Consider the following 16,772-nt stretch of genomic DNA (forward strand, 5'->3'; position numbering starts at 1 on the left):
GATAGGTCAGTATGGGTCTGTATGTGAGTGTATAGATGGGTCAGTATGGGAGTGGATAGATAGGTCAGTATGGGTCTGTATGTGAGTGGATAGATGGGTCAGTATGGGAGTGGATAGATAGGTCAGTATGGGTCTGTATGTGAGTGGATAGATAGGTCAGTATGGGTCTGTATGTGAGTGGATAGATAGGTCAGTATGGGTCTGTATGTGAGTGTATAGATAGGTCAGTATGGGTCTGTATGTGAGTGGATAGATAGGTCAGTATGGGTCTGTATGTGAGTGGATAGATAGGTCAGTATGGGTCTGTATGTGAGTGGATAGATAGATCAGTATGGGTCTGTATGTGAGTGTATAGATAGGTCAGTATGTGAGTGTATAGATAGGTCAGTATGGGTCTGTATGTGAGTGTATAGATAGGTCAGTATGGTCTGTATGTGAGTGTATAGATAGGTCAGTATGGGTCTGTATGTGAGTGTATAGATAGGTCAGTATGGGGTCTGTATGTGAGTGTATAGATAGGTCAGTATGGGTCTGTATGTGAGTGGATAGATAGGTCAGTATGGGTCTGTATGTGAGTGGATAGATAGGTCAGTATGGGTCTGTATGTGAGTGTATAGATAGGTCAGTATGGGTCTGTATGTGAGTGGATAGATAGGTCAGTATGGGTCTGTATGTGAGTGTATAGATAGGTCAGTATGGGTCTGTATGTGAGTGGATAGATAGATCAGTATGGGTCTGTATGTGAGTGTATAGATAGGTCAGTATGTGAGTGTATAGATAGGTCAGTATGGGTCTGTATGTGAGTGTATAGATAGGTCAGTATGGGTCTGTATGTGAGTGTATAGATAGGTCAGTATGGGTCTGTATGTGAGTGTATAGATAGGTCAGTATGGGTCTGTATGTGAGTGGATAGATAGGTCAGTATGGGTCTGTATGTGAGTGGATAGATAGGTCAGTATGGGTCTGTATGTGAGTGTATAGATAGGTCAGTATGGGTCTGTATGTGAGTGGATAGATAGGTCAGTATGGGTCTGTATGTGAGTGTATAGATAGGTCAGTATGGGTCTGTATGTGAGTGGATAGATAGGTCAGTATGGGTCTGTATGTGAGTGTATAGATAGGTCAGTATGGGTCTGTATGTGAGTGGATAGATAGGTCAGTATGGGTCTGTATGTGAGTGGATAGATAGGTCAGTATGGGTCTGTATGTGAGTGTATAGATAGGTCAGTATGGGTCTGTATGTGAGTGGATAGATAGGTCAGTATGGGTCTGTATGTGAGTGTATAGATAGGTCAGTATGGGTCTGTATGTGAGTGGATAGATAGGTCAGTGTGGGTCTGTATGTGAGTGTATAGATAGGTCAGTGTAGGTTTGTGTGTGCTGGGTTTACTTAGAAGAGTTAAACTTGATGGACTCCGGACTTTTTTCAACCCTATGTAACTATATTAACTATATCTTTTACCATTTCATGCAACAGTTCAGCAGTGCTATGCTTTCACAGATACAATCCTCATTGTGCTTCCTTTATCCTGCACCCCAAAAAAGGTCAATTACAATGGCAAACCAATAAACAAAAAAAGACATGATAGTCTTAAAAATAAATGTTTATTATGGATTTATACTCTGTATGTGAACACACAAATGTAAAAAGGCAAGTCAGACATGCAATAATTTCTTGTATCAATTACCATTAAGCTTTAGGAAAGCAGTGCAGATGCAGAACACAAAGCTTAAATGGCTTGGCTTGTTAGACAATAGATCCAGCAATAAATATAAACACCCAAATCAGTCATATTGCCTGTAATACCTTGTTGAGTCCAATAACTTCTCACTACTTGTAAAACTGAATGAAAAGAACATAAGAGCAGGCTGTGTTGATAAAATGAATGTACACAATAAATATTACAGGTACGTGTGTAGAGAGGATCCTTACTACATGGGGACTGGCTCTATATAATAAACAGAGTGAAAATTAATAATAACAGGCACCCCATTCTCCATAACCCAAAAAGTTGCTCTTTGGGAGGGGTAAAAAATTAAATATCAAAATTTTTTCTCCACTGGGAGAGAGCTCACATACTGGTTGGGGGAATCATTATTATTTGGGACAGAAAGTGTTGCCTGAACCAGGAGGGAGCTCCTCTGTAGGTAGCCATGTTTGGTTACATGAGATACACATAAGATTGGGAGTTTCCTTCCCTAACCCTACTCACATGCCTGTGCATAATAAGCTGGGACACTCATCCTCGCTAGGAGAATTTTCTGCCTTACATAGTACCGTTTCTTTCACCGGAGTGTGAAATCTATAAGCCTGAACCTCTGCCGAGGGAAACAATTTTACAGTTATGGGTGCTTTTAAAGGCTCTATTCAGAAAAAGGATACCGTGGGAACCTCATGGGTATAGCTACCTATATTGTAACAATGATTATTATTTGCTTATTTAGGGGCTGATTTTCACCTTGTCAAAAATTCTCAGACAGACTGAATTTTCACACAAACCAGTGGGCACACCAGCATGAGAATTCTCATGAAATGGCAGGGAGTCTCAAGCTGCTCAATTCTCCACAATCACAGTCTTTTTCAGGCTTTTACTATGCTCAATATGAAAAAAATTATAAATAGGAAGAATTTTTAAATTAGCAAATATATATATATATATATGAGAAGCTTTTGGCGCTTACAATCTAAGGTCTCTATAAGATTCTCAGGACACTCACTAGGATAGATTTCATCGGATTTCATTTCTTTCATTGCACAAAGAAGATTAAGATAGGGCCATGCTGGATTTTAAAAGAAACAACCTAAATACAAAACTAAAGCCACTTTTTAAAGCTTGTGTAATGCACAAGGGGTGTGGATAAAATGGGATTAATACATAATAATAGTGCTTATAGAGGCTGGTAAGTAGGTGCATGTTACCAGGCAGCCATTTTGACACGCCAATAAGAAATCACAGGGGCCTATTTACCAACTAATGGTTATGTTGGTTCATAGCAGCTTTGCTATTTGTATTCCCAAAGAATGGATCTTATCGCATTAGATCAAATGTAATGATTTAATCATGATCAATCAGCACAAACAATGTAAATTTGCTAAATACTGCTCAACATCTATATTTATTAAACTGACAGGAAAAATACTTTAATAAATTAAAAATAAATAAAAGATCACTGCCAACAGTGTTCTATTGGATTTGACTCAGTATTTTGGCTGGTCTGGTATGATAAATCCTTAAGGCTCAGACAATATCATTATAGACAGATATTTACTGAATCAACTGAAACCCTATTGATCAGTCAGTTGTTCAGTTCTGAATGTCTGGAATTCTGCAGGACTTGTGACTTGAACTATTCATATATCTGCCCTGATAGTTTCTACATTCTGTCTGGTAGAACTGTGCCTTTAAGGGGGTTTTATCATCTATATTGATAATATACTTTACAGCACAGAGCATTCTGAACTATTTGCAAAGTAAAGCACCTACATATACAGATGGATCACATCTTTGTGAATCACCTGGTGCACATAAAACACATATTATGTTTATGTAGAACAGGGTTATCACTGTTAATCCATAGCAATCAATCAGCAGGTAGCATTTACTGTTCACCTACTTAAAAACAAACATGTTATTGGTTGTTTTGAGTTACTGCTCCTGGACAAACCTCTTATTACACATGGGGGTAAATGTTTTAGTAAGGTCTCCTCCATCTTTACCTTTTTAGGATGCTTTGTGCCAATCATTCCATTAGGGCAAATCATAGAAAATGTGTCACTGTTTCTTTTAACTTTGAAATTCTAACAGAACCTCAATGTGTAACAGTGTGTTGTGTGTAAAGGTCTAATTATAAAGCACCAAAGCACTTTGTGTATAAAATAAGGTCTAAATTGTATTTGTAACCCAATGGCACCACATTTAGGTGCAGTTCTGTTGCAGTTTGTGGATTGGAATGAAATCGATGATAAAGATGCAATGAAGGTCAGAAAGTGTGTGCTGCTCTAATACAGTACAAGAGATTGTCCCTTTAATCAAATAGAGAATGTGCATAATGTGAAGCCAGAGTCGGCTTTAAGATAATGTGACTTGCCTTTAGGTTTGTCTTCAAATGCCAAGAGCATCTGTCTAGGTGCCCCACCTTGGTAACTATTAGATCACAACCACAAGATCAAACACCTATTTAGAGAAGAAAGACTCAGCTTTCAGATTGCTATCCTTCCTGAAGAAGCAGTGGTAACCAATATCTGTGTGTATTGTGAGAGCATAAAGTAATGAATTACTGTGCAGGGCCCATTGGCAAAAGACCTGGGGTGACTACACAGTGGCCTCTCGCAAAAGACCAATCACTGCCAGATACCTTGCAAGTGTAGTCAGTACCTAAGCCTCCTGGGAATCCTTACTGGCCTTGGGTTGTACAGGCAGACCTGGTATTAAGGATAAATACAGATTTTTTCTTTTAAACGTGATTAAACATAATAGTAGAAAAATAATGAAGGAATCAACATGAAATAGAAGACCTTGAATAAAATATTGCTGATGAAGCTGCTACATTTGGAAACACACTTATTATAAGTATGACTGCTGTTCAACTAAATTATGTGAGGTAATTAAGTTATTGTTGGGGTAACACCATCTGTACATGGCTTTAAGGGAACAATCCATTGTTTGCTCATCGTTTTGGTTGTGCTTTGCTTGTAGTTTTATTCAGGCCTGCTCTTGGGGCTGGGATTCTACTTCCAGCTAAAGGTGCCCGCAGTCTTGGTCCACCGGTGCCTGCTTTAGTTACTGTTGAACCTGGAGCCTTGGCTGCTGATCAATTAAAATGGATATAAGTTTTTAAATATTGGTATTTAAAATGGACATTATTACAAATCTGTCTTGTATCAACAAACACCACACTCACTAACACAGTGATATAAACACAGAGATTTTCCAGATACAGTAAATCACTTCTACATTAGAGTCCTAGAGCAGAACAATGCTACTTAACCCCTCCCCAATAAAATCCCTTTTTGGAAGTTGCCATTTCCATTAATACGGTATATTTGTAAATGACCAACTAGTAATTTTAGAACAATGATGACTGGGGGCTGTGCCTCTTGACATGTTTATGGCATTATGCCAGAAGGTCAACCTTTTGTATTTAAGCTTGAACTGTTGCTTGTGAAGCACATTTACACCTCATTTACACTCCTCACCAGCTTACAGTCATACCTTGCAATGCCAGTTGTATTCTTTGAAGGGCTTGTGTCCTACGTGGATTCATTCTGCAACCCTCTTTCCCCATGAGGTGTGATTTCCAGGCCTATAATAAAAAATGAGAGTTTAGATAACAGTTGTGCTGATATTTAAAATTATATATTACCTGGTCACGCTCTTAAATATTTAGAGATTTGTAGATTACTTCCACTGAAATAAATAGTGTCTAATTTTATTAACAAGACCTAGGGGGCCATTTATTATGCTGTGCAAAATGAATTTTGCTGAAAAAACTGTGTAAAAGGCTGTGAAAAATAAACAGTGTGTTTTTTTAACGCCTTCCAAACGACAGATATGACGTTGTTAATTTATGGCACTTCAGACATTAGTGTGAGTAGGTTCCGTAAGAAATCACTCTAAGAAAAAACATGTAAAAAGACTTACACTGTTTTTTACAGGGCAAAGCCTGGCTGATGTGTGGCGAATTTTGTTGCCATTTTTTAATAAATCTCCCCCTAGTGTATTACTCTGAGTTTTATTCTTGTGCAACATCGGGCAAAACACAAGCCTTCAAATCTATCTAAAAGGTAAACAGGTGGTTCATATATTCTGGGAATCCACCAAGCAGCACAAGTGAATCACTCAGTAACATAGGCGCAGATACTGGGATTTTCCACACAATGATCTACCTGTGCTCCTTTGCAGTTGTTCTAACAACACACTTTTTAGTGAGTTCAGACATCAACCTTATAAAACAGTGCTGTCCTACTTGTACGGTGCCGAGGGCCGGAATTTCTCTTGCATACATGGTGGAGGGCCGCTAATGGAAGCCAGTTGTGACCACTCCCCTTTTTGAAACCACACCCACTTCAAACCACACCTATTTTATCACAATGGTGGTAGCACAGCAAAATCCCAAATGCTTGGTCCTTACTGTGGAGATATCAACCATCATTCATATGTGAAAGAATTATGTCATATTAAGATATACCCTTAAATTCCATATGCCTCCTCCTCCCTTGTGGATAGCAGAGCAACCCCCAGTACATAATTACACACCTTAGGGACCATTTAATGGCTATTTCCAACTGCTAACAAACTCCCACAACAAACCCCTGCCAGGTTCACCTCCCACAAGCAGCATAGGGCAAGCAGAGTATGGCACACACTCTGCCTGTCCTATGCTGTCTGTGTGTGCCATACTCTGCTTGCCCTACCCTGCCTGTGTGTGCCATACTCTGCCTTCCCTATGCTGCCTCTGTGTGCCATACTCTGCCTGCCCTACCCTGCCTGTGTGTGCCATACGCTGCCTGCCCTACCCTTCCTGTGTGTGCCATACCCTCCCTGACCTATGCTGCCTGTGTGTGCCATACTCTACCTGCCCTATGCTGGCTGTATGTGCCATACTCTGCCTACAGTACCTATGTCTGAGGTGTGAAGAAGTGAACAATAGGGGTGATTACAGTCTGAGCCTGAGGTGTGAACACTGCAGGGGGTGAACAATGCAGGTATTAAAAGGTGTGAAAAACACAGAGGATTACATTTTTAAACAATACAGAGGGATTACAGCCTGAATCTGAGGTGAGAACCATGCAGGGGGCCAGTTAATCTCAGTACTGATACCATTTAAATCTTACTCAAATGTAAGCCATCAAAGCAGCCAGACAGGTGGGGGGCCACACAAAGGGGGGCCGCCAGTTGGACAGCACTGTTATAAAATATTGAGTGTATGTGTGTGTTTGTAAGTGCAGGGTTCCTGAACTATGAAGCCAGTTTCACTTACAGATCAGCTTGTGGTCCAAGAAGATGCTTTTGTATTGTACAGTGCTGCAAAATAGGTTTCCATTTTATATACGTGTTAAAAATACTAAGCGCCCCAATATGTGGCAATGACATCTGATACTTCTTCCTAAAGTCTTTCCTGGGTGGAAGGTGTAGGGCACCTCTACTAGAGATGAATCACCAATAAACAAGGAAATGATACTGCAGCACATTGAATTTCAGAGTTCTGCTGTATTGTTTCCTTCTTTATATTAAATAAAACAATAGACATCTATCAAACCATGAGGCCTGGGTGCTGACAATGCTAATCTTATGAGGCCTGTGGGAAAGAATGCTGAGAAACCCTGAGTAAGAGCATTACATTTCCAGCTGGGTGTGTCCGGAGATGCAGAGCAAATACATTTTCTTGCCGAATATTTCCATTACATGGTCAAGCAAACAAAAATAAAAGATTCGCAAAACAATGCATTTAAAAGCCTATTGTATTGCTCGTGATGTCATTGATCCACAAGTAAGAACAAATTGAACACCTATGAAAAACACAGGATAAGACGAACTAAAAGAATGGATCAGATTAATAATGGTGAGAACCTAACTAAGGATCTATGCAGCTGCCGTTCAGGATGTATCACAGCCTGCCTGAGAGCTCCTTACAAATTATTGACCTACAACACGACTCACTGACTGTACTGGAAAACTGTACCCAAAGGAACAGATTTCAGTGAAGCAGCATATTGGCAGTTGTACAGTATATGGTCTTAAATTACTGTCAGATATTTATGCACATTTATGTGGTTACAGATATATATGTATGAGTGTGTACGCGTGCTCTACTATTTTGATATGGTAAACTCAAAGTTAAAAAATGATTAGTTATATATTAATGGCCCACAATCTTGCCTCCAGTACCCCTTCAACTGTGTATGTTTTCTCCCTAACCTCACAGTTACATAGGGTTGGCCAGAGTCCATCAAGTTCAACCCTTCCAAGTAACCCCAGCACCCACACAAACCTATACTGACCTATCTATCCACTCACATACAGACCCATACTGACCTATCTATACACTCACATACAGACCCATACTGACCTATCTATCCACTCACATACAGAGCCATACTGACCTATCTATCCACTCACATACATAAACCCATACTGACCTATCTATCCACTCACATACAGACCCATACTGACCTATCTATCCACTCACATACATAAACCCATACTGACCTATCTATACACTCACATACAGACCCATACTTACCTATCTATATACTCACATACAGACCCATACTGACCTATCTATCCACTCACATACAGACCCATACTGACCTATCTATCCACTCACATACAGACCCATACTGACCTATCTATACACTCACATACAGACCCATACTGACCTATCTATACACTCACATACAGACCCATACTGACCTATCTATCCACTCACAGACAGACCCATACTGACCTATCTATACACTCACATACAGACCCATACTGACCTATCTATCCACTCACATACATAAACCCATACTGACCTATCTATACACTCACATACAGACCCATACTGACCTATCTATACACTCACATACAGACCCATACTTACCTATCTATATACTCACATACAGACCCATACTGACCTATCTATCCACTCACATACAGACCCATACTGACCTATCTATCCACTCACATACAGACCCATACTGACCTATCTATCCACTCACATACATAAACCCTATCTATCCACTCACATACAGACCCATACTGACCTATCTATCCACTCACATACAGACCCATACTGACCTATCTATCCACTCACATACAGACCCATACTGACCTATCTATCCACTCACATACAGACCCACACTGACCTATCTATCCACTCACATACAGACCCATACTGACTTATCTATCCACTCACATACAGACCCATACAGACCCATCTATCCACTCACATACAGACCCATACTGACCTATCTATCCACTCACATACAGACCCACACTGACCTATCTATCCACTCACATACATAAACCCTATCTATACACTCACATACAGACCCATACTGACCTATCTATCCACTCACATACAGACCCATACTGACCTATCTATTGATACTATGCTTGTTCAAGAAGCTCCTCTTATAGCCATTAACAGAACATTAACACAAACTAGTCAGTGGCACAAGCAAATGAGCCAGAATATAGTAGGCATTGAAAGTTAGGTTAGGGCAGAGCAAAAGAATTCTATGACCGCCTCAAAGTGTTTTAATGCTGCAAAGAAAGTACTATTGCACTGTGCTATCCTGGGTACATGGATTCAATACAGGCAAATCTGGGGATGAGACAACTAAAGGAAACACAATCTATTTTCTAAACGACACAAGCCAAGAGACAGGGAACCTGTTGTCACACTGGTTTTGCTGCAAGCGCTATATCAATTGCATGAATCTACCATACCCAAGAAGCTTTCATTGCTGGCCTGGGTAAGTATTGACCCCTGTCTATTGATGTTTTCATCCTAAATAGATTTAAAAATAAAAGTCTGAAAATTAACCCACTGTCTTCCTGCCAAGGAGCTTCCATTTAATCTTTTGCTGGAATGAAGCACACTATCACATAACAAAACGGGCCGTACTAAAGATTTTCTTTTTCCAATTAAAGAAAGCCATGAAACAAGAATGCTATGCTGGAATTTCCCGTGGGTTGTCTAGCGTACAACATGCCTTTATCTGAAATCATAACTGTGTCCTTTAATACAGGTGCTTCGCTCATATCGCTTTCTGCACTAAGCATTTAAAGCAAGATGTGGAAATGAAGGCAAAGTATAACCTTAGCTAACCTCAACCCCTGACAGAATACTGTAAGTTTTTTTTTTATAGGGTCAAATGCTGTGCTAGGTCTTTACTAGTCATTAACAGTGGCCTTGCACTAACATACTAATATATAATGAAAAACCACTAAATGCATGTATATCAGACAGATGTGGCACTATCCCTGCTATGTACATTGCTTTACCCAGCAACAGACAGGAGGCTTAGAATGAAGACACACAGGGCAATTAGTTGCTGCAACTTTTTAAAAAGTCGCAAATGAAGTGCAATTGGTCGTGGCGAATTGTATATTTACCAATGGCAGTTGGTGATTAGCTGCAGTGACAGAGTTTTTTAATTGATATCTGGGCAAAAATCAGTCATATGTCAATTGGGCAGGTTTAAAAATCCAATCAGGCGAGCAGTGCATCGGCTTGTTAATGCGGCCCATGCCCCGGCGGCCTGTGTACTGTCAATGTAATGTGATCATTTGGCCCAAGGACTGAACAATCAGGTCAATTTGATACTTGAACTTTGAACTTTCAGTGTATGGACAGCTTTAGGATAAAACCAGGGCTGGGGATATCTGGCTTAGAAATGGTAAGAAACAGTAAGAGGACGAGACTAATTTGGGGAGGTGGCTCCTTATGTGTCACATGCCCAGAGCAGCTTTTCACCTCATGGGTTGCAATGATTGCCATAAATAATTGCTGTGTTTATTCAAGTTGCCTATGGAAATATGGAAGAGCGGTATTTGCCTGAGACAGCTGCAGATATTAACTCCAAAGTGATTTCAGAATACTCCATATTAGAAAAATAAACACTTATTAGAAACAGTATTTCTAGTTCCCATTAGGGCAGTGGATCCCAAACTGTGTAGCTGGCCCCAGCAATAGGAACGGGGTGGGGGAAGGTGTGATTCTGAATGCCAGTTAGGTTAATATTTGGAAACAATAATTATTTGCTCACCCAGACACCCCTGAAAGCCCAGCTTGAAGGTTAATTCTACTGAGATTTGTGGTATTTTGGATCAATGACTGAATTATTATACACCAACGTTCACTTATAGCTGTAACCTTCTTATGAGCTAAGGGGGGCCCTGACCAATGGTTGATCCTCTAAGGGGGGCATGAACTAAAATTGCCAGACAACCAGTCTTAGGGTAGAGTGTACAGTCTGGTCCTTCTTAGCCTTCCATCTGATCAGGGAAGTAACAAGTCAGAAACAGGGTAAATTTTCAGTGAGGGAGAACAGTGGTTGGATTATTATAATGTGATACATAATAATAATAATATTGCAAAAGTAATGTCAGCAAACAAAGGATTTATTATAAGTATAAAAAAAACAATATTTATTGAAAAAGCAAAAAAAGGAACATTGCAAACCTCAACGTTTCAGTCCCCCACCGGGACTTTCGTCAGGAGGCAAAAATGAAGCCACAAAAATGAAACACAGCCCACCACCCTGACCTTTTAATTCTCCTCTACAAGCGGGGTTTTGGTGCCTAGTCTGTGGTTGCCTAGCAACCCTTATACATAAATACCCGTGTCACATCAAATATAATAAAAATCAATCATGTATATATAGAGTTAAAAGATTCAGGAAAAAGTTAAAGCGCAGAACCAGAGAAGGAGACTCAGGGAAAGGTGCCGACTGCCAGAGAGGGGAAGAACAAGAAGCGGAGAAGGTGCGCATTCTGTCACAGGGAGCTTGTTAGCAGGACACAAGTGCCTCACGTACCTGAGCGTACCTTCTAGTGCCACAGCGACAATCACAGTGGTAGCCGATAAGGTTGGGATAGGGGTGGGTGTGCGCACACACCGGCGCACCAAGGGGCAAATTTATTATGCTGTGTTAAAAACTGCGAGAAAATTCGCCACACATCGCCAGGCTTCACCGTTTAAAAATGGCGTAAAATCAGCGTAATTTTTTACGCGTTTTTTCTTCCAAAGGAACTTATGGAAAATAACAGCGTAATATCCGGCGTTTAGACGCCGATCTTTTTCATTTATTTTACACAGCTTTTTACTCCGTTTTTTCTGCGAATTATTTTTACACAGAATAATAAATATGCCCCCAAGTCTCTGTGGCCCCCGTGTACTTGTGTTCCGTTGCTAGGCAATGCGATCCTAGCTACTCAGTCGGGACTCTTAGGGAACAGGTGCAATTAAATGAAGTGCCCCAAAACACTATGGGGATAGTGCCCAATTTCATACAGTGCCACTGGGACCCCACGGTGGGGAATCATGCCCTTTATGCAATCTCTATTGTGGGAGTTGTAGTTCCACATCCCAATCTTGCTAGATACCGGGGGCCATTTCAACTCATACCCACATACTCCCATTATTGTATACATGGCATGTCCATATTATGCATCCCTCTTTTAGTGACCAACAATTGATTAAGGTATGCACCTAGAAGATGGAAAAAAGGTGAAATAAGTATGAAAGAGAAAGAGAAACAGGGAGAGAGAGGAGAGAAAAATTTAGATGCTAGAGAGAAACACAGTAGCACGATAAATCAAGTAATAGGGGAAATGAACAAGGGAGATCCAACTGGGAATAATAAACTGGTTACACAATGTTACAGTATGTCTAAATAGCAGATGCTATCGTATAAGCAGAATCATGCATTCAAACCAATCTGAAACAAAGAGAGAAATCCCCAATATAGCAAATAGAGGATAGATTACAATTTAATGGGTTCAAATAAAACACCCCAAGGGCAAGGTTTCATTTAGTCCACGTGGTGTATCCAGCACCATTCCCTCTGTAATAAAGCTACATTTCTGTCGCCACCCCTGTCTGGGGGGGGGTTGAAAGTCAATAGCCATGCACCGAAAGGAGGGTAAGGTATGACCCATTTTAAGAAAGTGCCTACATACTGGCTGGGTGGGTTTCAAGTCTTTTAAAGCCTTACTGATTGCTGATTGGTGGTTGCCAATTCGTTCTCTTAGAGTTGTAATTGTTTTGCCCACATAATATAATCCACATGGGCATACAATAATATATATCACAAAAGAAGAAGTACATGTTAGTCTATGATGGATTTTGTATCTTTTACCCATGTGTGGGTGTGAAAAATCTACACCGGTCAGCATGCACCGGCATGTAACACATCCAGGGGATTTGTAGCATCCAGGTTTTAGTGGTATTGATAACTATTCTTATCCCGATCTTTTGAAAAATCTGTCCGAACCAGTGTGTCTCTAAGGCTTCTGTTGCGTCTGTAGCCAAATACCAGACGTGAAGCTTGGTATAGGGAGAGGGACGCATCCATCCCCTCTCATCCCGGTGAGCTGCACCCACCTTTTTGTTTCTGTTTTGTTCTGATTTTTGGTTTTGTTTTATTTTTCCAAACAATCTTTTCATTCTCCTTTTTGGATCTTTTTGATCCTGTTTTCATTATTCTTTTGGGAACATGGAGATGGGGTTTTAGTTACAGTGGCAGCTGTACTTATCATCCCATTTGAAGCACTCAGACATCGACCTTCCGTGGCCACAGGGAATGGAGGGACAATCATGACAATTGACATTTGAGGTGGACACCACTAAAGACTTCAGTTTTTCCACAGGGGATGCTGATCGTATTCTATTTGTGGAAACACCCCTTGATCTGAATGTAAGTAGACTGGCTATAAATGTGTACCACGAACTATTGGATCTTAAGAAAAAGGAAGAGGACCTACAGCTCCACGGAATATATTTGTCTAATTATCATCACCAAAGACTGATCCCCAGAGGTTTCCGTATTAATAATATCCCGACTATTGGAAGGAATAACCCTGAGTTTTGTGGGAAGTGGTGTGGTATTCTCAATTGTTGTTCCTTTGATCTTATCCTCCTGGTGGTAGAACAGGAGGGGAAGGAGCTAGCAACACTTAGAGAGGACATTAAGATACTGGAAGAAAAACACTTAGAAATCCTTAGGTCTGACAAAACGACAGACTGGCTTGATAAACACAATCCTTGACAGACATAAGAGTGACCTGACAACCTTCAAACCAAAGTATGCAAAGTTTCTGATGACTACGGTAACTGCCTGACCAATATTTGATGCAAACATAAACCAAGATCTTTACAGACTGTTGATAGCTCAGATCAATCTACTGACTCCGACTCCAATACTTACGCCTGGACAGACAGACCCAGATTTTTAGGGTAAGGACAAGATCTACTCTAGAGAGAGAAAAAGACAGTCTACCAGGCGGGGGGGGGAGTTAAAAAAAACATAAATCCAAAGGGAAAACACCCGAGGGGGAAGAAAACATAATCTTCAATCTCAGTCAACATATACTCACACCAGGGGAACAGACTCTTCTGTCTAAAGGGCTTTCTTTCATACCCAATCTGGGACCTGACCTTTTAGTGGACACATACAAATTCCAGAGAAAACTCAAATTAAAGGAACACTTCAGGGATACCCCCACAATGTGCTATTCTAAGTTCAGAGCCAGCAGTAATTTTGAACCCCCTAACACTCCACCTTCAATACATACCTTTGGAAAAGTGATTTCTAAAGAAATATCAACAACTTTTCACACCAGCAAAACCTCCATACAAACTTTAAAGGATGACACTAATTTAGTCATATGGCCAGCTGACAAGGGAGGGGCTATTGTTCTCCTAGACTACAATTATTACAGACAGAAACTATTATCACAACTGAGTGATGGCCAGACCTATCGTAAACTACCAAAGGACCCCACAAGACAGGAACTCAATCCCATTCTCACTATGGCACTACAAGCTGGCTGGCTTGACCAAGACCTATACCAATATTTAGTCTCTGAGTTCCCACATATTCCAATAATCTATACACTACCAAAAATCCATAAATCTACCCCTGCCCCTCCTCACAGACCCATTATCTCGGCAGTTGGTTCCCTATACAAGCCCATTGCATGCTTTATTGACTCCTTTTTACAACCATTGGTCAGAACTATGCCATCATATACACAAGATTCCACACATATTAGGGACCTGGGCTCTATTGTAGGAGGGCACTAGAGGGACGCCCAGACAAATGAATACCCACAGGTTTTCTCCTAGAACTTTTAGAACTAGTCCTGACCCACAACTACTTTAGGTTTGAAAACACATTCTTCTTACAGCTGATGGGCACTGCAATGGGTAGTGCATTAGCTCCTTCTTATGCCAACTTGTTTATGCTGGAATTTGAGCAGGACCACATTAGACCCCTGGCAGGACCCCATTTATTGTTATACCAACGCTACATTGATGACCTTCTACTTTTGTGGCATTCACAAAACACTGGAGGAATTAGATTCCCCTATAAAACGGACCATGACTTTTGACCCTGATGTGATTGATTTTCTGGACCTCCAGATATTTAGGGTAGGGGACAAACTGGGCACTGGGATAGAAATACAATTTTGCATGCTGCTAGTTTTCACCCACCAGCCACCATCAGGGGGATCCCGTATTCCCAGTTTCTGCGCATCATTAAAAACAACAGTGACCTCAGGACAGCACAAGACCAACTCAAGGAGGCCTTTGACAGATTCCTACTTAGGGGGTACAACGAACAGACACTTTACAATCAACTAGCTAAAGCGCTCAAATATAAACAGGAAGATCTACTACAACCCCGGCCCAAGAAAGAAACCAAGGAACTACCTCTGGTCTTCACCACCATGTATAGCTCAGCATCAAACAAACTGAAATGGGCTATCAATAATAATTGGTCAATGCCTCTCCCTCTACCAAGCTTCACGTCCGGTACTCGGCTACAGACGCAACAGAAGCCTTAGAGACACACTGGTTTGGACAGATTTTTCAAAAGATCGGGATAAGGACAGCTCAATGTGGTTATCAATACCACTAAAACCTGGATGCTACAAATGCCCTGGATGTGTTACATGCCGGTGCATGCTGACCGGTGTAGATTTTTCACACCCACACATGGGTAAGAGATACAAAATCCATCATAGACTAACATGTACTTCTTCTTTTGTTATATATATATATTATTGTATGCCCATGTGGATTATATTATGTGGGCAAAACAATTACAACTCTAAGAGAATGAATTGGCAACCACTGATCAGCAATCAGTAAGGCTTTAAAAGAAGTATGTAGGCACTTTCTTAAAATGGGCCATACCTTACCCTCCTTTCGGTGCATGGCTATTGACTTTCAACCCCCCCTAGACAGGGGTGGCGACAGAAATGTAGCTTTATTACAGAGGGAATGGTGCTGGATACACCACCTGGACTCTGTTTCACCACGTGGACTAAATGAAACCTTGCCCTTGGGGTGTTTTATTTGAACCCATTAAATTGTAATCTATCCTCTATTTGCAATATTGGGGGTTTCTCTCTATGTTTCAGATTGGTTTGAATGCATGATTCTGCTTATACGATAGCATCTGCTATTTAGACATACTGTAACATTGTGTAACCAGTTTATTATTCCCAGTTGGATCTCCCTTGTTCATTTCCCCTATTACCTGATTTATCGTGCTACTGTGTTTCTCTCTAGCATCTTATTTCTCTCTCCGAAGGTGGTGGGATATGTTTGTAATTGCTTCATTTTTGCCTCCTGACGAAAGTCCCGGTGGGGGACTGAAACGTTGAGGTTTGCAATGTTCCTTTCTTTGCTTTTTCAATAAATATTGATTTTTTTATACTTATAATAAATCCTGTGTGTGCTAACATTACTTTTGCAATATTTTGGTTTAAACGGCTCCTGCACCCAGGTTTTTGTTAGTGGAGGGCACCATTATGGTCTCTGTAATAATAATAATACATAATAATAGCTTCCCCACCACCCTTGCCCCGACTTGCTCCTATAAGGCGTTGTGTTCGCACACAAACTGTTATGGAGCTTACACAAGCACAAACATACCTGGGTACATAACATTAATCTGGCCTATGAACTGGGTGAAATGAGAATTTAGAACTTCCTTTAACTAAGCCAGGACATGGCATGCATGGTGAAGTAAAACAGGAAATGTTATG

General features: G+C 40.6%; 1 protein-coding gene across 4 annotated transcripts in view; it reads right to left on the reverse strand.

The window, feature by feature from the left end:
• Positions 1–1,586: 1,586 nt before the first annotated feature.
• The window catches only part of cep104 (centrosomal protein 104kDa), a 67,845-nt gene continuing 52,659 nt past the window's right edge, over positions 1,587–16,772 (reverse strand). For 3 of the 4 annotated variants that reach the window (XM_018095994.2, XM_012967336.3, XM_018095997.2), the window contains exons 21-22: positions 5,214–5,304; positions 1,587–4,808 (exon numbers count right to left, since the gene is read on the reverse strand). In XM_018095994.2, the coding sequence (XP_017951483.2) occupies positions 4,669–4,808; positions 5,214–5,304 (231 nt within the window). In that variant the 3' untranslated portion in view covers positions 1,587–4,668. The remainder of the gene's footprint in view (positions 4,809–5,213; positions 5,305–16,772) is intronic. The other variant, XM_018095996.2, reaches the window with a different exon arrangement.

This window comes from Xenopus tropicalis, chromosome 7 (assembly GCF_000004195.4).
Source record: "Xenopus tropicalis strain Nigerian chromosome 7, UCB_Xtro_10.0, whole genome shotgun sequence".
NCBI lineage: Eukaryota > Metazoa > Chordata > Amphibia > Anura > Pipidae > Xenopus > Xenopus tropicalis.